General features: G+C 46.7%; 1 protein-coding gene across 1 annotated transcript in view; it reads left to right on the top strand.

Annotated features, from left to right (window-relative positions):
• LOC470525 (cytochrome P450 27C1) overlaps positions 1 to 19,497 on the top strand; it is a 34,784-nt gene extending 15,287 nt beyond the window's left edge. The window contains exons 3-9 of the mRNA XM_009443230.5: positions 1,057 to 1,256; positions 3,299 to 3,508; positions 4,990 to 5,153; positions 9,007 to 9,173; positions 10,641 to 10,719; positions 11,212 to 11,415; positions 17,444 to 19,497. Of these exons, the coding sequence (XP_009441505.2) occupies positions 1,057 to 1,256; positions 3,299 to 3,508; positions 4,990 to 5,153; positions 9,007 to 9,173; positions 10,641 to 10,719; positions 11,212 to 11,415; positions 17,444 to 17,560 (1,141 nt within the window). The 3' untranslated portion in view covers positions 17,561 to 19,497. The remainder of the gene's footprint in view (positions 1 to 1,056; positions 1,257 to 3,298; positions 3,509 to 4,989; positions 5,154 to 9,006; positions 9,174 to 10,640; positions 10,720 to 11,211; positions 11,416 to 17,443) is intronic.
• The last annotated feature ends 3,086 nt before the right edge of the window (positions 19,498 to 22,583 follow it).

Here is a 22,583-nt window from a genome sequence, read left to right as displayed (position 1 = left end):
GTGTCCTGCCTTCACTGGGAGCGGTGTGCTGGGCCTGCTACCTGGGTGCTCTCCGAGTGCAGCCAGGAGCCCCAAGGCCCCACACCCTGGTAACAAGCTGCAGCCACTCTTTCTTTCCCACACCCTGCTAACAAGCTGTAGTCTTGTTTGTTTGTTTCTTTCTTTCTTTTTCTTTCTTTCTTTCTTTTTCTTTCTTTCCTTTCTTTCTTTCTCTCTTTCTTTCCTTTCTTTCTCTCTCTCTTTTCTTTCTCTCTCTCTCTTTCCTTCCTCCCTCCCCCCTCCCTCCCTCCCTCCCTCCCTCCTTCCTTCCTTCCTTCCTTCCTTTTCTCTCTCTCTCTCTTTCTTTCTTTTTTTTCTGAGATGGAGTTTCGCTCTGTCGCCTAGGCTGGAGTGCAATGGCGTGATCTTGGCTCACCATGACCTCTGCCTCCCGGGTTCAAGTGATTCTCCTGCCTCAGCCTCCCGAGTAGCTGGAATTACAGGTGCCCACCACCACACCCGGCTAAATTTTTGTATTTTTGGTAGAGATGGGGTTTCACCATGTTGGCCAGGCTGGTCTTGAATTCTTGACTTCAGGTGATCCACCCATCTTGGCCTCCTAAAGTGCTGGGATTACAGGCATGAGCCACCATGCCTGGCCCTCTTTTTCTTTTTTAATATCAGTCCTTACTTCATTTATATATACATATGTATGCATATACACATATATATTTTTTTCTTTTGCTAATTAGCAATCTCATTTCTTTATTACAATATTATTTCAAGATTTTTTAAAGGAAGTCGTATTACTTTTACTAAAGATTATTACTTACCACTGGTAGTTTTTTCCTTAAAGTTTGCTTCAAAGGCAAGAGTGTAAGAAGCTCTAACAGGCTCCAGGGCTGCAGTTATTAACTCCTCTCTCCCCAGCAAAAAGTCTTTCCTGTCTTAATTCTACTTTGTTGGGCAGCTCTTGTTGATTCTTTATGGCTGAAATTTTTTTCTAGAGGTTCCTTGAATTCTTTCCCAGAATGTCAGTGTAAGTAAGATGATTTGAAACTCACTTGATTCTTCTAGGGAGGGTGAACAGTGGCTGAAGATGAGAAGCGTATTGAGACAAAGAATTCTGAAACCGAAAGATGTGGCCATTTATTCTGGAGAAGTCAACCAAGTTATTGCTGACTTAATTAAAAGAATCTACCTCCTCAGGAGCCAGGCAGAAGATGGAGAAACCGTGACCAATGTCAATGATCTTTTCTTCAAATATTCAATGGAAGGTGAGGTGGAATCAGCAGGTGGGAAGGAGGGAAGAATGGACACTTGCCCCAAACCTGCAGATGTCATCTTGGATCATTCCCTGGGTCCCAGGCAGTGTGCTAAGTCTGGGACATACATGCATGTCACCTCCACGGTGCTAACGTGAACCTGGTGTGAACCACTGTTGACCAATGAGGAAACTGAGACTTTTTTTTTTTTTTTTTCTGAGATGAAGTCTTGCTCTGTCACCCAGGCTGGAGTGCTATGATGTGGTCTTGGCTCATTGCAACCTCTGCCTCCCAGGTTCAAGCGATTCTCCTGCCTCAGCCTCCCGAGTAGCTGGGATTACAGGCACCTGCCACCACTCCCGGCTAATTTTTTGTATTTTTAGTAGAGACAGCGTTTCACCATGTTGGCAAGGCTGGTCTCGAACTCCTGACCTCGTGATTCGCCCGCCTTGGCCTCCCAAAGTGCTGGGATTACAGGCATGAGCCACTGCACCTGGCTGAAACTGGACTTAAAAAAGAACTTGCCCAATGCCACACCCCCATCCCTCTTTTTAGAGGCAGAAAGTTAGTTTCAAATTCAGGTCTTTTAAACTCAAGAAGCCATGTTCCTAATTACTAATTTACATGTTCAAAAAAAAAAAACATTTTGTTTGAGCATAATTTTTAAAAAGGAGTGAAGTTGAGAGGGCATCTACTTCAAACTCATTCTAGCTTTTAGTCATATTGAATGAGGGGTACATTCCTGTTCAAATAGCAATACCAAAAAGGCTTCAGTGAAGGTCTCCCTCTTTCCTGAATGCAGCAAAGGTCACTAGTCTCTCATGTATATGTCAAGAGATGTTTTATGCACATACAGAAAAATGCATGTGAATATTCTTTTTATTTTTAAACAATAAAGGGTAGTACACCAAACATACTGTTCTGCACCGTGCTTTCTCTTTACTTAAGAATGCATCTTGGGGCTGGGCGCGGTGGCTCACGCCTGTAATCCCAGCACTTTGGGAGGCCGAGGCGGGTGGATCACCTGAGGTCAGGAGTTTGAGACCAGTCTGGCCAACATGGTGAAACCCTGTCTCTACTAAAAATACAACAATTAACTGGGCCATGGTGGCGGGCACCTGTAATCCCAGCGACTTGGGAGGCTGAGGCAGGAGAATCGCTTGAACCAGAGAGGCGGAGGTTGCAGTGAGCCAAGACCACACAATTGTACTCCAGCATGGGTGACAAGAGTGAAACTCCATCTCAAAAAAAAAAAGCATGTTGGTCTAACATGGTGATGTTTGTGTAAAAAAAAAAAAAAATAGAATGCATCTTGGAGGACTTTCTATCAGCTTTCTCATCTTTTTTAAAAAAAGCTTACCTTCAAGTTTCACTCAAGTTAGCTTTGCAGAGTTCTGATGTTAATTTTCTCTAAAATTAGTAACAAAATCATCCCAGAAGTGATTGGTAAATACAGTTCACAGCTCTGCCCGACACGGATTCATCCAGGCCACTTCTGCTGAGCCTTTAGCTCTCCAGGCCTGGGCTCTGCGTTTTGGCCAGGAGGAGTCACTTTTCAATTCCTCAAGTTGGGCAAGTGGCTGGAAGGCGATCCCCAGTGGCCAGGTGGGGCAGGGAGAGGCCCTGTGGGGTTTGCCGACTCCTTCCTGAGAGGAGGGTGTGGGGGGAGAGCAGCGACACGCTCGGTGATTGTCCCTTCCCCAGGGCTCATCATTTCAGACCTGTGCTCCAGATCTGTCCCAGGGTCCTCCTCTGCAGCCTTAGCCAAGCTACTTAAACTCTCAGAGTCTTCGAATTTCCTCCAGAGAGTGGGCTTCTTCATCTGTGCCTCCCAGGGCTGTGGGGCTCCTTAGGTGAAGCAGCAACAGCACCACCTGTCAGCCCTAAATGCCAGCACCCTGCAGTTCAGGACGCAGAGAAATCCTCGGAGGGACGATGCCTCATTCGTGAAAGGCACCTGGACCACGTTTGAAAGTTGCATTTATGGCCCAACATTGCCTGTTGGTATGGTAAATAATCTAGAAGAGGGTTTTCAAATTCTCTTTCCTGTCTAGGAGTGGCCACCATCCTTTATGAGAGTCGTTTGGGCTGCCTGGAAAACAGCATCCCACAGCTGACTGTGGAATACATCGAGGCCCTGGAGCTCATGTTTAGCATGTTCAAGACCTCCATGTATGCAGGCGCCATCCCCAGATGGCTTCGCCCCTTCATCCCAAAGCCCTGGCGGGAATTCTGCAGGTCCTGGGATGGACTCTTCAAATTCAGTAAGAGAAGAATTGAGAGCACCTTTTGCAGAAGCAGGTTGACCTGCCGTGTTGTGTGTCTAACTCTCATCCAGACAATGGGTGACCATAGCAGAGGATGCCTAGATGTAGTCACGTGTTAGTTTTTGGACCCATAACTTTTGGATTTTTTTTTTTTTTTTGAGACGGAGTCTGGCTCTGTCGCCCATGCTGGAGTGCAGTGGTGTGATCTCAGCTCACTGCAACCTCTGCCTCCTAGGTTCAAGTGATTATCATGCCTCAGCCTCCTGAGTAGCTGCGATTACAGGCACCTGCCACCATGCCTGGCTAATTATTTTGTATTTTTAGTAGAGATGGGGTTTCACCATGTTGGCCAGGCTGGTCTTGAATTCCTGAACTCAGGTGATCACCCACCTTGACCTCCTAAAGTGCTGGGATTACAAGTGTGAGCCACCACGCCTGGCCATGGATTTGTTTTTCAAAGAAGCAAAAAGCATGTGGGTTGTGACTACAGGTAACATGATCAGTTTTTTCATTTTAAAGTAATTTTTATTTTCACTAGCATGCTAGCAGGGACAGGTACAAGTAAATGTCCATGCAAGATGATGTCTTTACTCCAAATAAATTGGTCAGTGCTTAAAATGTAGAGTTTCAGGTCCACGCACATTCATTTGAATGTTACAATTTTTGTTCAAATCCAAGGTGAGATTACAAAGAGATTTGTTTTCTTATGTGACTAAAATTTTTACTATAAAAGCATTTCCGAAAATAAAGAAATTATTTTCAAAATGCTTAGAACAATGTTCTAGAGCAATGCTAACACTGAATAAAGTGTTTCATGGTGTCTTTTCAAGATCAATATTTAGGCTGGGTGCAGTGGCTCACGCCTGTAATCCCAGCACTTTGGGAGGCCGAGGTGGGAGGATCACCTGAGGTCAGTAGTTAAAGACCAGCCTGGCCAACATGGCGAAACTGCGTCTCTACTAAAAATACAAAAATTAGCCACTGCACTCCAGCCTGGGCCACAGAGCGAGCCTCTGTGTTAAGGAATCAACAACAACCACAACATTTATTTGAATATAGAAGTCCTGAAGTCTGTGCTGTATGGTAACATCCCAGATAATAATGTGTGGCCTTTTCCCCTCCACTCATTTTCTCTTCTGAAAGTGTGGTAGAAAAAAATAAAAGAGTTTGCATTTTATTACTCATATTATATAAATAATTTATTTGGCTATTGGATTAGTAAAGCAAACATCTGCAAATATCCTACAGCTTATTTTTAAAAAGGAAGATACGTTTAGCTTGTCTTTTAACTTTTCATTCATTTACATAAGCAAGTGTGTGAGTGAAACTCCCAGGTTGACATTAGATAAATTGGGTTTCCTTACCCTCTGTCACCTGCCACTGGTTTAGTTAAGCTACTGGGAGGACAGAGGGCTTTGAGACTGAAAAGATGATTCTCAACCCAAACTCCTTTCAAAAGAAATACTGTTTTCAAACAGGCCAAATTCATGTTGACAACAAATTGAGGGACATACAGTACCAAATGGACCGAGGCCGGAGGGTGAGCGGGGGCCTTCTCACATACCTCTTCCTTAGCCAGGCGCTGACGCTGCAGGAGATCTACGCCAACGTGACTGAGATGCTGCTGGCCGGCGTCGACACGGTGAGTCTGGGGGTCCTGTTCTCAGCAAGCAACACACGATAACCCCTTCCTCATCACCTCATGGACGTTGTCTACTTTTTTGGAGGGGGAGGATGGAGTTTTACTCTACTGCCCAGGCTGGAGTGCAATGGCATGGTCTCGGCTCACTGCAACCTCTGCCTCTCAGGTTCAAGTGATTCTCCTGCCTCAGCCTCCAGAGTAGCTGGGATTACAGGCGCCCGCCACCACTTCCAACTAATTTTTTGTACTTTTAGTAGCAACGGGGGTTTCACCATGTTGGCCAGGCTGGTCTCCAACTCCCGGCCTCAGGGGATCCACCCGCCTTGGCCTCCCAAAGTGCTGGGATTACAGGCATGAGCCACTGCGACTGGCCGTTGTCTACTTTTAAGGCAGATTTGTTTAGCACACTGTTCATATTTGTACTAGGCCTGCTGCACTGCTGAGGGGCTCCAGGAGGAGAAAACTCTGTGTATGCAGTCACGCCTCACTTAATGATGCAGATTTGTTCTGAGAAATGCGTTGTTGGGTGGTCCTGTCATTGCGTGAACATCTTAGAGTGTATTTACACAAACCTAGATGGTAGCCTACCACATACCTAGGCTGCATGGTAGAGCCTATTACTCCTAGGCTACACGACTGTACAGAATGTTACTGTACTGAATACTGTGGGCAGCTGGAACACAGTGGTAAGTATGTGTGTATCTAAACATACTTAAACATTGGCAAGCTACAGTACAAATGTGGCTTTATAATCTTATGGGATCACCATTGTATATTGGGTCCCTCATTGACCAAAATATCACTATACGATGCATGATTGTATATTAAATGTAAGGTGCATAATGATTTCTGTGAAAAGCATAACCAAAATTCCATTAGCACACACACAAAATTATAATAAATGTTTAAAGTTTACAAATCATTCCTGATTTGTAAACATTTTGTCATTGTTTCATAATTTCATACATGAAGAGGGTACAGACATTAAAAACCTTATTAGTTATCATTTAAAATATTTCAGGCCATGGAATTTATTTATAAAGCCAAGAATTCATTTCATTCACTCCCCAATTTGTTCTATAAAGCCAACATAACTTCAAAACCAAAACCTGCTAAAGAGAGTGTAAAGAAAGTAAACTAAAGCAGTTTGGTTGATGAGTGCGTGTGTGCGTATCAACAAATTCCCTGTGAATGGAGCCCAGTAGCATGGCAGATCAATGATACACTGGGACCAGGGAGGGTTCATATCAGAATGAGACAGAGCACTGCCCATTAACCTGGGGGGAACCCACAGGCTATCCGATGGGAAAGGAAGAGGCAGACCAGCATGTATACTGTGTCCTGTGAGTAAGATGCAGCGGCACCGCCCCCTCCCGGCTGTGTGCATCTGCACATCTGTCCGTGACTGTGCAAACACAGAGCAGCGCGTGGAGGGAACACACTAGATAGTTAACATGGGTTTCTTGGCTGGCTGGGGGTGGCATGGTCCGGGGGGAATAAGGAGCCAAGTTCCTTTCAAAAGCACATGTGTAATATGATACAATTAATAGGATACGTGTGAAAATGATCGCCATGTAGGTACAGGTGAAAGCAGTTGTAAAATTTGCTAAAAGGAAGTGGCAAAACAGGGAGGAGCTAGGCTGATGCTTTCAGTGGGTGGAAGATAATGAAATTTCTGGCTGGAAACTGGGGAAGCTGCGGGCTGGGGTGCTGCTGGTGGTCGGGTGGAAAGAGAGAATTAAGATTGCGTGACGCTTCGCTGTTTCCAAAGCATTGCACGCACACCCTGCCTGTCTCACAGCTTCCTCTAAGGTAGGAGTCATTGACTTCATTAACAGGTGGGGAAACTAAACAACCAAGCCCATCATCTCAAAGCTTTTCCTTTGCACGGGTGCTTCCCGGCCTTGAATAAGGCACGCCCCGCACAGACCTACATCTTAAAGGGACAAAAAAGCCTCAAGGCTTTATTTTTATTGTAATATCACTTAAGCATGTAAAAGCGAAAAACAAAACAAAACAAAACAAAAACAAACCCACACAGCATAAACTCCTTATTCTTTTGGATTTTGTGCAACAATAAAACAAAAAGTATATGAACTAAATGCAAACTAAATGATGCAATCAATGGGAATTCTAATTAACTACCTGAATGTGATGGTGTGGATTCGCTCAAATTAAGACACCACTTGAAAGGTGAAGAAATCAATGAATGGCTTGGTCGCTGAGCTTGTGCCTCCTGCCCCCTGGTGGTAACTAAGAACATCACAATGAGGCGGCATTCAGAAGGAAGCTGTTCCTTTTAGCATCCTACAATAGAAGCCAGGGAACAAATTCTTACAACTTCATACTGATTTTTAAAAATTAGTATGACTTTATTGCGGTATAACTTATGCATAGTCAACTCCATTTAAACTGCATAATGCGATACAGATTGTTGACAGATGGAATCATTTATGAAACGACTGCCACATTTTTCTAAACATTGATGAGAATGGAATTATGTGGCATGCTGTCTTTTCCATCTGGCTTCCTGCACTCAGAAGAATGATTCAGGTTCATCCATGTGGTGGCATAGAACAGTAATTGATTCTTTTTTATTACTAAGTAGTATTCCATTGTATGGATATACCACATTTTTTCTATAAAAATGTGATCTAAATAGAAATTTTCTATTCTCTTGATAGGAAGCATCTAAGTAAACTTTTATAATTTATAAGACCTTGCACATTATATTATATAAACAAGAGGGCTGCCCTCTAAAACACGTGATATCTTCTACAAGAAAATGATATCAATATTGCCTGCTTAAATTAGTTTTTTTTTTGGTGAAAGAGAAAGGCCTTTATACTGTGGCATTTCCTTGTTTACTAGAGAGTGAAATGTAGTCCCATAGATACTATTGATTTTAGCGAAAATCTTGGGACCTACGAGAATAAAACAATTATTTTCAATAAGTAGAAAGGTTTGAGAAGAGGTATAAAAAATGACATGGCTGACCGGGCGTGGTGGCTCACGCCTGTAATCCCAGCACTTTGGGAGACCCGAGGTGGGCAGATCACAAGGTCAGGAGTTCCAGACCATCCTGGCTAACACAGTGAAATCCTGTCTCTCCTAAAAATACAAAAAATTAGCCGGGCGTGGTGCCAAGCGCCTGTAGTCCCAGCTACTCGGGAGGCTGAGGCAGGAGAGTGGCATGAACCCGGGAGACAGAGCTTGCAGTGAGCCGAGATCGCGTCACTGCACTCCAGCCTGGGCGACAGAGCGAGACTCCGTCTCAAAAAAAAAAAAAAAAAGACACTGCTTTGCATAGACGAGTTATTGACTTGCTCTGTGTGGACCTTACTTGATGAAGGCAGGACACGATGGCTAACTAGTGATCTCCTGTGCACTCCAATCTCTAGATTAGGGCAGCCAGAGTGGGCCGGGCCCAGCATCCTGGGGATTCTGGGGGGCAGCCTGAGGCCCTTTCTGGCACACACCGAGCAAGCCCTGCAAAGAAGGTCACACAAAGTCCCAGCAGATCCTCCAGGCTCCACGGCATCCCTGACATATTGCTCTTCAGTGATTAAAAAAAGCTCCAGGATCATTTTTCCTGTGGCTCTTCATGACAGGAGCACATGAATCATAGAGTGAATGTCACTTGCCAAATACGTTCAGTTATTTATTTATTTATTTGCCATGAATTAAGGAAACAGTCTTTCGTTTTTAGTAAGACATTAGGTGCTATATGGAATTGGATGAGTTTGACTTCATGCTGTGTGTATTCCCAGGGGACTTCCTACCTGCCACCGCGTCTGTTTCAGTCCCTGGTGTTACTCACTGCCTGCCTGTGTCTGCCACTTTCTCTCCTTAGACGTCCTTCACCTTGTCCTGGACGGTGTACCTCCTGGCAAGGCACCCAGAAGTGCAGCAGACGGTGTACCGGGAGATTGTGAAGAATTTAGGGGAAAGGCATGTTCCAACTGCAGCTGATGTCCCCAAGGTCCCGCTGGTCAGAGCTCTCCTTAAGGAAACCCTGAGGTAAAAGGCTCGCCAGAATCCGTCAACAAACTGTGTCCCTTAGGTCCCTGGTTCTCTAGCACAACAAGTCCTCCAAATGCCCCCCCCCGGCTGACCTGTTCAGGATGAGGATGTTCGTGACTGTTATTTTTTCTCTGCTCTTGTCAGAATAGCAGAAAGACCATTCTGTTTTACGGGTCGACATAATCTTTGTTCTCTGTAAAGATCTTTGGGCCAGGCGCAGTGGCTCACGCCTGTAATCCCAGCACTTTGGGAGGCCAAGGCAGATTACCTGAGGTCAGGAGTTCAAGAGCAGCCTGGCCAACATGGTGAAACTGCGTCTCTACTAAAAATACAAAAATTAGCAGGGCGTGGTGGTAGGCACCTGTAGTCCCAGCTACTTGGGAGGCTGGGGCAAGAGAATCACTTGAAGTTAGGTGATGGAGCCAAGATTGCACCAGTGCACTCCAGCCTGGGCAACAGAGCGAGACTCTGTCTCAAAAAAAAAAAAGGAAAAAGATCTTTGGAGCAGTCATTGAATATTGTCCCTGCTTTAGCCAATTGGCTTACTGGGGGTTTCCCAAAATGTTCCTGGGTCAATGGCCTTTGACTTTGTTCCTCTGAAGATAACACGAAACAAGATCGATTTGTTAGGAAAATAGTTTGGGCTGTTCAGCTGATTTGCAGACCTGGATACAAACCTCATGGTTCTTGAGTGAATGTCCTCATCTGGGTTGAGACGCCACCCAGTGAGGCTCAATTACTCCCAGACAGGGCTTTCCTGACAAACAGAAAAGCCGGAGGGATGTGGGTTGTCCTGGGTTGAGGGGATGGTTTGGGTAGGAGGTGGGATTAGGGACGGATGACATCCCTTCCCCCAAACACGGCATCCTCTGTGAGGAAATGCTGTGACAAAAAGCAAAGCTTGTTTTCTGCAGTATATACTAAAGAATTCTTTCAAAGCTGACTTGATAATGACCGTCAACCTATATAGCATGCTGTTGAACCTCAAAATTAAAAAAAAAAAAAGCAGCTGGCTGTGGGGTTTATTGGTATTTGTCAATTAAAGTTTTATTCAGGGTTTTCTGAGATAATCTGATCGCTGAAGTATCTTTTCTCCAAATGCATTTCATGGGGCCTTAAGTCCTATGAACTATTCCTTGATAAAGTGGTCCCGTGGTCACATAAAATATTAGAAACTTGGAATTTTCCCTCCTGGGAACACAATGGCATGTGAAAGGCTTGGCTTTGTGTTTTGCAAATGTTTTGCTTTGGGAATCTTTTCCACATTCCTCAGAATACTCGCTGGTAAAGCAAGCCAGCAAAGAAGCAGCAAAGGTCCTTGCAAAATGTTTCAGTTGAAAATGTACCATGTGTTACTTTTTAAGAATTTTTAATGGAAATGGGAATATATCCAGGGTTCTGAATGTTCAATAAAATACTGTGAAAGTCACCACGCCATTCCCGTCCCCGCTGGCTCTTTTCCAGGCTGTTTCCAGTGCTGCCAGGGAACGGCCGGGTCACCCAGGAAGACCTGGTTATTGGCGGGTATCTGATTCCGAAAGGCGTGAGTTTGGGGCCATGGGGGTGGCCAGGCCTTGCGGGTCGGGGTTGAATTGGAATCTGCTTCTACCTTCAGGAAGTCTTTGTCCCTAAGCAGAGATCAATAGGTTTCCTTTTCTTTTGCATGTATTTTAAGATGAAGATGGGGTGTTGGGAGAAAGGAAGGGAATGGTGTGATCTCACTGCTCTGGAAATTTACTGCTCACCAGCAAGGCAGCCCATGCTCCTTGGCCTGCTCCCCAGGCCGTGTGGAAGTGGCCAGTCACCGCTGGGAGTCTCTGAAGGGCTCGACGGCCTTCTCAGTGGCTGCAGTGACATTTGGGGTGCAGTGTGGAGTGGGAAGGGAGGGAGCGGCTGCCATCCTGGGTGTGAGTGGACCCAGGCGGCCCCCAGGCGGGAGCACCCCAGGAGACTGTCCGGCTAGGGCTCTGGGCCCTGCCCTGCTCTTGAGTGATTCTGCTCCTTATCCCTTTTCTGTCATCCCTGATTTCCTCAGACCCAGCTGGCCCTTTGCCACTATGCCACATCGTACCAGGATGAGAACTTCCCTCGGGCCAAGGAGTTCCGGCCTGAGCGCTGGCTGCGGAAAGGAGACTTAGATAGAGTTGACAATTTTGGATCCATCCCCTTTGGTCATGGGGTTCGCAGCTGCATAGGGCGGAGAATTGCAGAACTGGAGATTCACCTCGTCGTGATCCAGGTAGGGCGTGGAGGCCAAACGTTGGCCTTTGGGTTCGGCCTCTTTCTACTGGGCACAACAGGATAAAGACTTCCAGGTTGAAAAGCAAAGACGGTTTTGGAAACTTAAGATCAAGAGCCGTCAGGCACTGTGGCTCACACCTGTGGTCCCAGCTACTCAGGAGGCTGAGGCGGGAGGCTCACTTGAACCCAGGAGTTCAAGGCTGCAGTGAGCCGTGATCACACCACGGCACTCCAGCCTGGGCGACAGAGTGAGATCCTATCCAAAAATAAGAGCTCTGCATGAAATCCTTTGAAAATGCCTCCCCATCTCCCGTGCCCACCCCATCCTCCAACCGTGGTAACCATCTTCAACCCCATGGCCTCCTGCCTTGCTTCACTCCTCCTTCACATCCATCATGTGGGTGGACGACAGGCCATGGCCTGAAGATTTGGATGGGGTGTGTGTCACTGGGGGTGCCAGGGGCCCAGAGCCCAGCTCTCCTGCCACCACACGGTGAGTTAGGAGAGAGGGGAGCGGGAGTCAAATGAGTGGTCTTCAAACGCTAGGGAGCATAAAGCCAGCAGGGAGCACCTTACAAGGCGGACTCCTAGCCCCGCCTGCAGAGTCACGGGTTTGATGGGTTAGGGGTGGGGTGTCCACTGCTGCTGCCGATGCTGATGGTGCGGTGCGTGGGCTACACTCTGAGAAACCCTGGAAGTCTAAGCGAGGCCCTGTGGGGATTGGGGACCCCGCCTCCACCTCTAGTGGCCGTGTCTGCAGTTAGGAGCTGGCCTCTCAGGCACCGTCAGCAGCAGGCCCCCCCCCGGGAAAGGCACAGTGGTGCTCTTGCTGGTCTCCTTTGTTTAACTGACCCAACCATTTACACGGAGCAGTGGTTCTCAAGCTTCTTAGGTTGTGAAACATCAGGAAGCCCTGGGTGTTGTTAGAGAACACCTTACATGTGAAGATACATAATTCTGGGTTTGCACCGTATCTGGGTTCAGGCTATAGCAGGAACTAAATAACACCTGAAGGAAATTTTATAAAAGTAAAGTCAATGGCGGAGAAAATTCCACCCATTAGCCTCTCCTGCAAGTTGGAGAAGACTGTTTCAGCGACGGGAAACCTTGGCCCGAGGTTTGGGAGCTCCATTGTTGCCTGAACATTTGGAGAATGTGGGGAGTGCCTGGTGACCTCATCTCCCCATTTTACCGATGAGGAAACCGAGGCTCAGAAAGCAACAGTCACTTGCCAAGTCCCACAGTGGCAGGTGCAGGGCAGGATCCAGGTGTCTTGACTTTTCCCCTACAAGTCATGCAGGTGCCCCCTCCAGGCTCACTGGGAGACCGGAGCCGGGCAGAAGGGAGAGTAAGGGACCAGGGAAGCCTGGTTGGCTGGGAGGAGGGGTAGAGGGATTCTGGATGGTCAGGCTCAGGGTGGGCACCAGAGCTGGAGAAAGTAAGGGTCTACTGCCCAGGGAGGAGGCAGAGAACGAGGTGTGGGGAGAAGCCCCGCTGGCTCAGGGCTGGCTCTGGAGGCACAGGTGGCCCATGAGACTCTGCTGGGGTGGGGCTGGTGGGACCAAGTGGCCATCCCACCTTTGTGTGGATGTGGCCGCTGCCCCTGTCCCTGGGAGTATGTGAGTGGCAGCTCGATGTGTAGGGGGAGCTCAGGGCAAGCTGGCTTCACCCTCAGTTCTGCCACTTGCTGGCTCCGGGACCTTGGCAGGTTTCTCAGCCACCTGAGCTGAGCCTGTCACGTCATTTACAAAAGGGGCCAAATCCCTGCCTGATAGGTGTGTGAGGAGTAAAAACAGTCCACGCACAGAGTCTGTGCCCAAGAAGTGGAAGCTGTTCTCATCTTCTGAGCCCTGCACTAAGTCTGCTGTGGGGAGTGTTTTCAGGAAGGTCTCAGCTCCCTAAAATGCTGCTGTGCCTCCCGCAGCCACTGCACCCTCCCGGAGGGCATCGGTGAGTTGGGAGGGAGGCTTGTTGCCCCCAAGCTCTGGCTGCCTGAAGAACCGGGGTAGACACCTGAGCAAGAGGCCAGCGGTGAAATGGTATTTGGAGCTCGTGATGGGGTCTTGTTTGCTGCTGTCAACATATGAATATACCTGCTAAAGTTTTTGCTTAAAAAGTCCTCATTTCTACCTGGGCAAGTGTAGAAAGGGAGCATCACGGTTTTTATTTTATTTTATTATTATTTTTGAGTCTTGCTCTGTCGCCAGGCTAGAGTGCAGTGGCGCAATCGGCTCACTGCAACCTCCGCCTCCTGGGGTCATGCAATTCTCCTGCCTCAGCCTCTGGAGTAGCTGAGATTACAGGTGCCCATCACCACGCCCAGCTAATTTTTGTATTTTTAAGTAGAGATGGGGATTCATCATGTTGGCCAGGCTGGTCTCGAACTATTGACCTCAAGTGATCCACCTGCCTTGGCCTCCCAAAGTGCTGGGATTACAGGTGTGAGCCACTGTGCCTGGCCCATGATTTTTTTTTTTTTTTTCAGAGTCTCGCCCTGTCACCCAGGCTGGAGTGCAGTGGCGCAATCTCGGGTTGCTGCAACTCTGTCTCCCGGGTTCAAGCGATTCTCCTGCCTCAGCCTCTGGAGTAGCTGGGATTACAGGCACCTGCCACCATGCCCAGCTAATTTTTTGTATCTTTAGTAGAGACGGGGTTTCACCATGTTGGCCAGGGTGGTCTCGAACTTCTGACCTCAAGTGATCCATCGCCTCGGCCTCCCAAAGTGCTGGGATTACAGGTGTGAGCCAGCACGCTTGGCCCATGATTTTTAATTGTTAAGAAAAAAGCCAGGCACTGTGGCTCACACCTGTAATCCCAGCACTTTGGGAGGCCAAGGCGGGCAGATCATGAGGTCAGGAGTTCGAGACCAGCCTGACCAACATGTGAAATCCCATCTCTACCAAAAATACAAAAATTAGCCAGGCCTGGTGGCGGGTGCCTATAATCACAGCTACTTGGGAGGCTGAGGCAGGAGAATTGCTTGAACCCAGGAGGCGGAGGTTGCAGTGAGCTGAGATCGTGCCACTGCACTCCAGCCTGGGCGACAGAGTAAGACTCTGTCTCAAAAAAAAAAAAAAAAAAGAAAAAAAAAGAGAAGGCACAAATAGTACCAGGAATGAGCAGGAAGGCACAACTGTATAGACAGGAGTTGATTTTTTTTTTAATCAAGAAAATACCTAAAACAGTTTTTTTGCCAATGAATTTGAAGACTTAGATAAAGCATACTGTTTACTAGAAAAAATATAAGTGATCCAAATTGACTCAAATGAAAGAGAACAGACCTAAGATATCGAATCAGTGAGAGCAGATCAAAGAAATGAGTCAGTGGTAAAAAGATTTACCCCTAAAATATCCTGAACCTAGACAGGGTTATTGGCAAGTTTTATCAAACCTTCAGGGAACAGGTAATCATCATCTTATATAAATAGAGAATAGAAAAAGGAAGTCTCATTTTGCGAGACTTGCATAACCTTGATATTCAAACCTGGAAAGGATGATATGGAAAATAAAAACTACAGGCTGGCCTGACTGATTAATAATTGAAGATGGAAAATATGCAAAATCAACAGTTGGCAGGCTGAATGTATAAAACGGAAAGGCATCTTCACATATCAGGTGTATTCAGGAATGCAAGGATGGTCTGCCTAGAGAAAATCTGTCAGTAGAATTCACCAAGATAAAAAGGAGGAAAATTACATGAGCATCCCAAAAGATAATTGATAAAATTCAACCCCAATTAATGAAGAAAGTCTCTTGGCACAGAAGCAACAGTGGAGCCTTTCTTTCTTTTTTTTTTTAATTTTACTTTAAGTTCTGGGATACATGTGCAGAACGCGTAGGTTTGTTACATAGGTATACATGTGCCATGGTGGTTTGCTGCACCCATCAACCCGTCCACTAGGTTTTAAGCCCCACATGCATTAGGTATTTGTCCTAATGCTTTCCCTCCTCTTCCCCCCATCCCCCTGACAGGCCCCTGTGTGTGATGTTCCCCTCCCTGTGTCCATGTGTTCTCATTGTTCAACTCCCAACAGTGGGGCCTTTCTTAACCAAATAAATGGCGTCTGCCCCAACAGTACAGGAACGTGCCTGAAGGCTACTGGGAAGGAAAGGGACAGCTTTCATGGTGTGATATTAATGTGTTCCCTTAAAATCAGGAAAAAGATATTTGATTGAACAGAAATGTTTGGAAGATCCACCCCAGCTCCCTGGGAGCTGGAAACTGGATGTAGGGGGGCGGGGGGGCAGTGTTTTTTGTCTTTTGTCTCCTGCATAGTTTTAATTTTTTCAACAAACAAACCACTCAGAAAAGAAAAAATACCGTGTGGCACGATGGCCTTGAAGTTAGGAGACCCACATGTCCACATGCGAGTCTTCCCTCTACCGCATGGGAATGAGCAGGCGTTTCTGAGAGGTCAGCACGAGGGGTCAGAGGTTAGGTGTTTAGGCTGAGCCACCCAGATGCCAGCAAATGATGTAGCTGCCTGAAGACATGCTGTTCAGCTCATTTCTTTAATAGTGACAAAGGCATGAGTTCCGCCTGCGTCCCCATTGCAAGCCTTGACCCTTGAGCCTTGGTGCCCTGTCTGACTCTTAATTATTTAAAAGAGATACCTTAAAGAGATAATCGCTTTAGGGTGATGGATACTTTGGTGTTCTTTCAAACTCACTGTGTAGGTACATTCCAGTTTTACCCTGGGAGGCAGGGCTGGTTCTGCTTTTGAACTATAGGAATGAGAAATGGAATCAAAGGTACCAACCAAGATCAACAATCTCATCATTCATTCCTTTTTCATTACTATTCACTATTACCAGCACAAGTGATTGTAAATTAGGCTCTGAGGAGAGCTCTACCTCTCCTTTCAATAGTGTTAGAGGCGGAGAGTGGTGGCTCATACCTATAATCCCAGCACTTGGGGAGGCGGAGGTGGGAGGATCGTTGGAGGTTAGGAGTTCAGGAGCAGCCTGGGCAACAAAGCGAGTCTTTGTTTCTATAAAAAAATTAAAAAGTTAGCCAGATGTGATGCATGCCTGTAGTCCCAGCTACTGAGGAGGCTGAGGTTGGAGGATCACTTGAGCCCAGGAGGTTGAGGCTGCAGAGAGCTGTGATCACGCCATGGGGCCCCAGCCTGGAGCCCCAGCCCATCCTGGGTGCAGCTTCTTTGCCTGGGAGACAAAGCTGGAGAGAGAGGAAGGGCAGGGCGGGGACAGCCTGGGCCCTAAGTAGGAGACTATGGTATTGCCAGCTCATCTGCCCCCTGCCCTTTCCAAATGGGCTGAAAGCAAGGTCCCTCCTCCCCCCAGGAGCCTGTCCGTGGACAGAAGTCTTTAGAGCAGGTTACCTGTATTCCTAAGCCCAGGGCTGACTTTGAACATCAAGCTCTAGCCGGCCGCCGGGGGAGATAATTGCTTTAGGTGTTCTTTCAAACTCACCGTGTAGGTACATTCCAATTTTACCCTGGGAGGCAGGGCTGATTCTGCTTTTGAACTGTAGAAATGAGAAATGGAATCAAAGTTACGAACCAAGAATATTTAAATTCAGGATAGTAGCACGGTGAAGTCTTTTGGAGGATTCAGCTCTCTCCGCCTCTGTTTCTGGCCGGGTCTGAAGTGTCTGCAGTTTCGGAACCAGCAGGAAACCCGGAATTTCACTTTGTTCCGCATTTCCCCCTGCTCTTTTGATGCCTTCTTCATCTAGACCCGCAATGGAAGCAAAAGAGTTAGAATTTGAAATGGCAAGTGAAACTTAAGTCATCTGAGCATCTGCCTGCATCTCTGTCCCACCGGCTGCCCAGCTGCTTAGTGGACATGCCTAGGCTCTGGTACGGGATCTAAAGTTCTGTTTCCAAACAGCGGGCTTCCCACTGACCCGGAGGTTCTGTAGCCTCCAAAAGCTGGATGTGGGTGCTCATTGCCTGCGCTCTCTGCAGCCCAGTGCCGCCACAGGAAGAGTAAAAGCATTCAGGGAGCACTGAGAATTTTCTGCTGTTCCAATTCTGACCCCTTCTCTCTCTTTCTCTTCTTAGTTGCTTCAACATTTTGAGATCAAAACATCTTCTCAGACCAAAGCTGTTCATGCAAAAACCCACGGGCTCCTGACGCCAGGGGGGCCCATCCACGTGCGATTTGTTAACAGAAAGTAAGCCTAGATTTTAAACCTGGGCTGATGTAGCAGACCGGCTCGCCGACACACAGTGGGTATTTGTGTGTCGCTGATCACCGTGGAGAAGGAAAGCGATGTCGCTAAAGGCTGTCTTGTTATAGACTGGCCTCCCAGGTCCTGGGACACTTGTAAATCTTTATGCAAAGTAATGTAAAAAGGTTGCTATTTTACTGGTGCATACCAGAAGTTGCCCTTTCTTTGGGGGAAACAGCTGTTTAAAAACCAGTGGCAGTGAATTTTTATGCTTCATACATTGTGCTAGACTCAATATTTAATGACTGGCAGTATCCTATGCATTTACTTGTACAGGGAAATGGTGGTTTACTTACAAATTCAGTTCTTCAATATATGTTCTCTAATACTGGCATCTGGGCTCAAATTGCCATCAACAGTAAGTTGAAGGCAATTTCAACTTACTGTTTCTAATTTGAAGAGGGAACATTAAGAATGCCTCTGTAATACTGTAATTATGGGAAGAAAGCACCAGAGGCAACATTTTATCCTGAGCACCAGATTTAGATCCTGTTAAAGGGCTCAAACTTAAAAGGGCTGGCCGGGTGCGGTGGCTCACGCCTGTAATCCCAGCACTTTGGGAGGTCAAGGTGGGAGGATTGCTTGAATCAGAAGTTCGAGACCAGCCTGAGCAACATGGTGAAACCCTGTCTCTACCAAAAATACAAAAATTAGCCAGGTGTGGTGGTGCACACCTATGGTCCTAGTTACTCGGAAGACTGAGGCAGGAGGATCGTTTGAGCTCAGGAGGTTGGGTCTGCAGTGAGCTATGATGGCACCACTGCACTTCAGCCTGGGCGACAGAGTGAGACCCTTTCTCAAAAATAAAATAAAATAAAATAAAATAAAATAAAATGGCTGTATTCTTACTTTTCTCTCCACAACGAGTGCTTAATTTTCTAGTCATAACGCCTAATGAAGTTGACTATTAGTTTTTATTTGGAAGAAGTAAAAAAGAAAGCTCCTGGTGAAATCAGGAATAATCAGATTTTCTAACCAAATTTAAATACAGAGTAGAGCAAACGTATAAGAACTGGAAATATGACGACGTAAAATTTTGTTGCCTAAGTTGTGAGAAGTAATAAAACAGGCAGCATGGAAAACAATGTAACTTTAGAACATTTTTATTTCAAGGGAAAATAAATACATAAATAGAGATGCTACAGATACAACAATATTTTTATCTTGATGGTGTTGTTTTAAATATCCACACAAGAACCCTCACCCAGCTGTGTGCCTGTGCCAGGCTCTCTGGGAAGCCGTGGCTCCGGGAGTGCTGGGTCCTGAGGAGTTCTGTTGCCTTTCCTGCTGCTCACCGGTTGCTAAGAGGAAACACCGTGATTTCCTGATGCTCTTGCCTTGTCATCATGCCTGAAACAGCTTATTCCCAATTCTGTAATTCCTTTTACATAATCCTTCTCCAAAAATTACTTTCTTACTAATGTAGACCATACAGTTTTTTTTCCATTTAGTAAGTCACTCTGCAAAATAACCCTTAAGTAAATAGACATAATATCCATTTCACATACCATTTTTGTTAAAGTATATAATAAAGTTGAAACCTCTGTGTGGTAGCAGAATAACTCTAGTATGAATGCTGTAAATGTACAGGTAAATGTGAAATTAGGTCATATTAACTGGCCAAGTGTTGGATTGATTACTTTGAGGTAGCAGTATACGTATATTAAGTTTTATAAACTAGATGAAATTGCATTCTGTTTGAGACTGAAATTTAAAAATATTGAGAATAACTAAGCGACTTGAAGTGACCTCTTATTCCCTGGGTATATATACAGTGTGACCCTCTCGTGAAGTGTGGCTCTGCCTGGGGATCAGCACAGGGTGAATAGCAAAGTGCGGGCTGGGGGTAGCACCTGTGCCCGCTGCTCAGTCTCACTGAACAGGAAGGGAAGCAGCCAGACACGGGGGCCTCCTGGTGTGATGTAGCAGGAAGTGCAGGGCGCCACCCAGGAAGCATCCACGCCAAAGAAATGGAGATTCAGCTGGACAAGTTTCTAGGTTCGCTACTGGTTTATAGGAAATATGTGGTATACAGGGAGATGTCAAAACTCCATGGGGGCTGGGCGTGGTGGCTCACACCTGTAATTTCAGCACTCTGGGGAGGTTGAGGCAGGAGGATTGCTTGAGGCCAGGAGTTTGAGACAAGCTTGGGCAACACAGTGAGATCCTGTCTACTAAAAATCAAAAAACTTAGCTGAGTGTGGTGGTGCATGCCTGTAGTCCTAGCTATTTGGGAGGCTGAGGCTGGAGGATTGCTTAAGTCTGGGAGGTTGAGGCTGCAGTGAGCTGTGATCCGCTATTACACTCCAGCCTGGGTGACAGAGCAAGACTTCATAACAAACAAACAAACAAACAAACTCCATGGGGATGCAGTCAGCAAAATCCAGAATAGAGTGAGGTCTATAGGACCAATGTCTCGGGTTTCCAACAAAACAAATACGTGACAGGCAAAAAACAAGAGGAGGGGCGAGGCGAGGTGGCTCATGCCTGTAATCCCAGCACTTTGGGAGGCCAAGGCGGGCGGATAACCTGAGGTCAGGGGTTCCAGACCAGCCTGGCCAACATGGTGAAACCCCATCTCTACTAAAAATACAGAAATTATCCAGGCATGGTGGCGGGCTCCTGTAATTCCAGCTACTTGGGAGGCTGAGGCAGGAGAATCGCTTGAACCTGGGAGGCAGTTTTCAGTGAGCTGAGATCACGCCACTGCACTCCACCTGGGCAACAAGAATGAAACTCCGTATCTAAAAAAAACAAAAAACAAAAAGCAAAAAAAAACCAAGGGGAGAGGAGAACTGTTACAGATGAAGCAATATAGGAGATATATTAACCAAGTACAATGCTGGACTTCGTTTGAATCAGATTCAAATAAACCACTTGTAAAAAGACATTTAAGAGATAATTTTTAAAAATAAAATAAAAGCCAAAAATATTAATTCTTTCAATGCATGAAAAAAAGAGAGCAACTCGGGGAAATTTGAATGCTGACTGTGTGTATTTGATGATATTTGGGAATTACTGTTAATTTTTTTGTTGTGATAATGGTAGTTATGTTTAAAAAAAAGAGACCTTATCTCTTGGAGATAGCTCTTAAAGATATAAATGTTTATGGCTGAAATGTTATGGCATCTTGGATTTGCTTTAAAATAACCCAGCTTGCTGCAGGAGGTGGGTATTGTGTGTGTGGGAAGGTGGGGAGGCTGCGGAAGGAAGAGATGACCCAAGATTAGGCAGATGTGGCTAACTGTGGAAGCAGGGTGGTGAGTGGGGGCTCATGACATTATGCTCTCTACTTTGTGTACGTGTGAACATTTCCATAATAAAAGATGCCTTCAGAAACAAAAGACTGATCAATAATCTCATCATTCATTCATTTTCCATTACTATTCGCTTTTACCCGCACAACTGATTGTAAATTAGGCTCTGCGGAGAGCTCTACCTTCCCTTTCAATAGTGTTAGAGGCCGGGCGTGGTGGCTCATACCTGTAATCCCAGCACTTGGGGAGGTGGAAGTGGGAGGATCACTGGAGGTTAGGAGTTTGAGAGCAGCCTGGGCAAACAAGGTGAGTCTCTTTCTACAAAAAAATTTTAAAAATTAGCCAGGTGTGATGCATGCCTGTAGTGCTAGCTACTGAGAAGGCTGAAGTGGGAGGGTCTCTTGAGCCCAGGAGGTTGAGGCTGCAGAGAGCCGTGATCACACCATAGTACTCCAGCCTGGGTGACAAAGTGAGACCCCCATCTCTTAAAAAAAAGGGGGGGGTTAGAAATGATTGGCTTAACACACTGCAATAGTACAAGGGTTGTGCTAGGGTTTAGGGGACCTGTTGGGGCCCAGGTAGCCTTTGCAGCTGAGAAGGAAAGACAGGACAAGTCAGATAGCAGGAAGAAAAGGAGAAGTGGTCCCAGCAGGGGCTTAAATGGGTCAGACCACAGGGTATGACAGCAGGGGGTGGTGGGGCCCATGGGGGCACTCCCTGCCTGAAGGTTTTCAACCTCCAATTTTAAGAACGTGCTGGGCAAATGAAAGGGCTCACCTGCTGGTCAGGTCTGGGAAGCTGGCCGGGGTTCATGAGTGAGCCAAGGGCCCAGCACAAGCAAATGCCAGCGTGAGGCGGCTCCACAGCCCCTTCCCGGCCGAGGCAAGCACACCCATCAGGAAGGTGGGGGACCAGCACAGAGACAGCAGAGCCATTTAGGTGAAAGTAAAAAGGAACTTATCAGAGGGACACTGGGCATTTGTCAAATGGAAGGACCAGCAGACCAGCCAAGCATCAGCCAGGGCCATCCAGGAATCTTAGCTCAGGATCTGGGGCTTCCCCAGCTCCTGGCTCATGTTTCTGTGGCTCTCCTGAGGGGCTTGGCCTGTGATGGGCAGGTGCTCTGACAAAAGCAGGAGGGCTGCTGAGCTGGCAGCCACAGGAGTCCACTGGCCAGCATCGCCAGTTGCTGGGCCGCACGTCCTCTCTCCCGTGTGTCCTCTTTCCCTTGGGGTCCTTGCACACCTGTGTGTCATTTCTAGCCCCTCCCTCCTCCACCTCCGATGAAGACTTGGGCCATTCACTATATATATATATATATATTTTTTTTTTTTTTTTTAGACAGAGTCTCGTTCTGTGGCCCAGGATGGAGCACAGTGGCACCATCTTGGCTCACTGCAGCCTCTGCCTCCCAGGTTCCAGTGATTCTCCTGCCTTAGCCTCCCCGCATAGCTGGAATTAAAGGTGTGTGCCACCAAGCCCAGCTAATTTTGTATTTTTAGTAGAGACAGGGTTTTACCATGTTGGCCAGGCTGGTCTCAAACTCCTGATCTCATGTGTTCCGTCCACCTCTGCCTCCCAAAGTGCTGGGATTACATGCGCGAGCCACTGCGCCCAGGCTCAATACATCTTAGGTCACTTCCTGGAAAGAAAAAGTTCTCCAGTGACTTTTAGCCACTGCCACACTCTCATTTAATAATGAAAACATGCAGT

This window comes from Pan troglodytes, chromosome 13, assembly GCF_028858775.2.
Source record: "Pan troglodytes isolate AG18354 chromosome 13, NHGRI_mPanTro3-v2.0_pri, whole genome shotgun sequence".
Classification (NCBI taxonomy): domain Eukaryota; kingdom Metazoa; phylum Chordata; class Mammalia; order Primates; family Hominidae; genus Pan; species Pan troglodytes.
The sequence above is the reverse complement of the archived record's forward strand: the minus strand, read 5'-3'. Positions and strand labels throughout refer to the sequence as shown.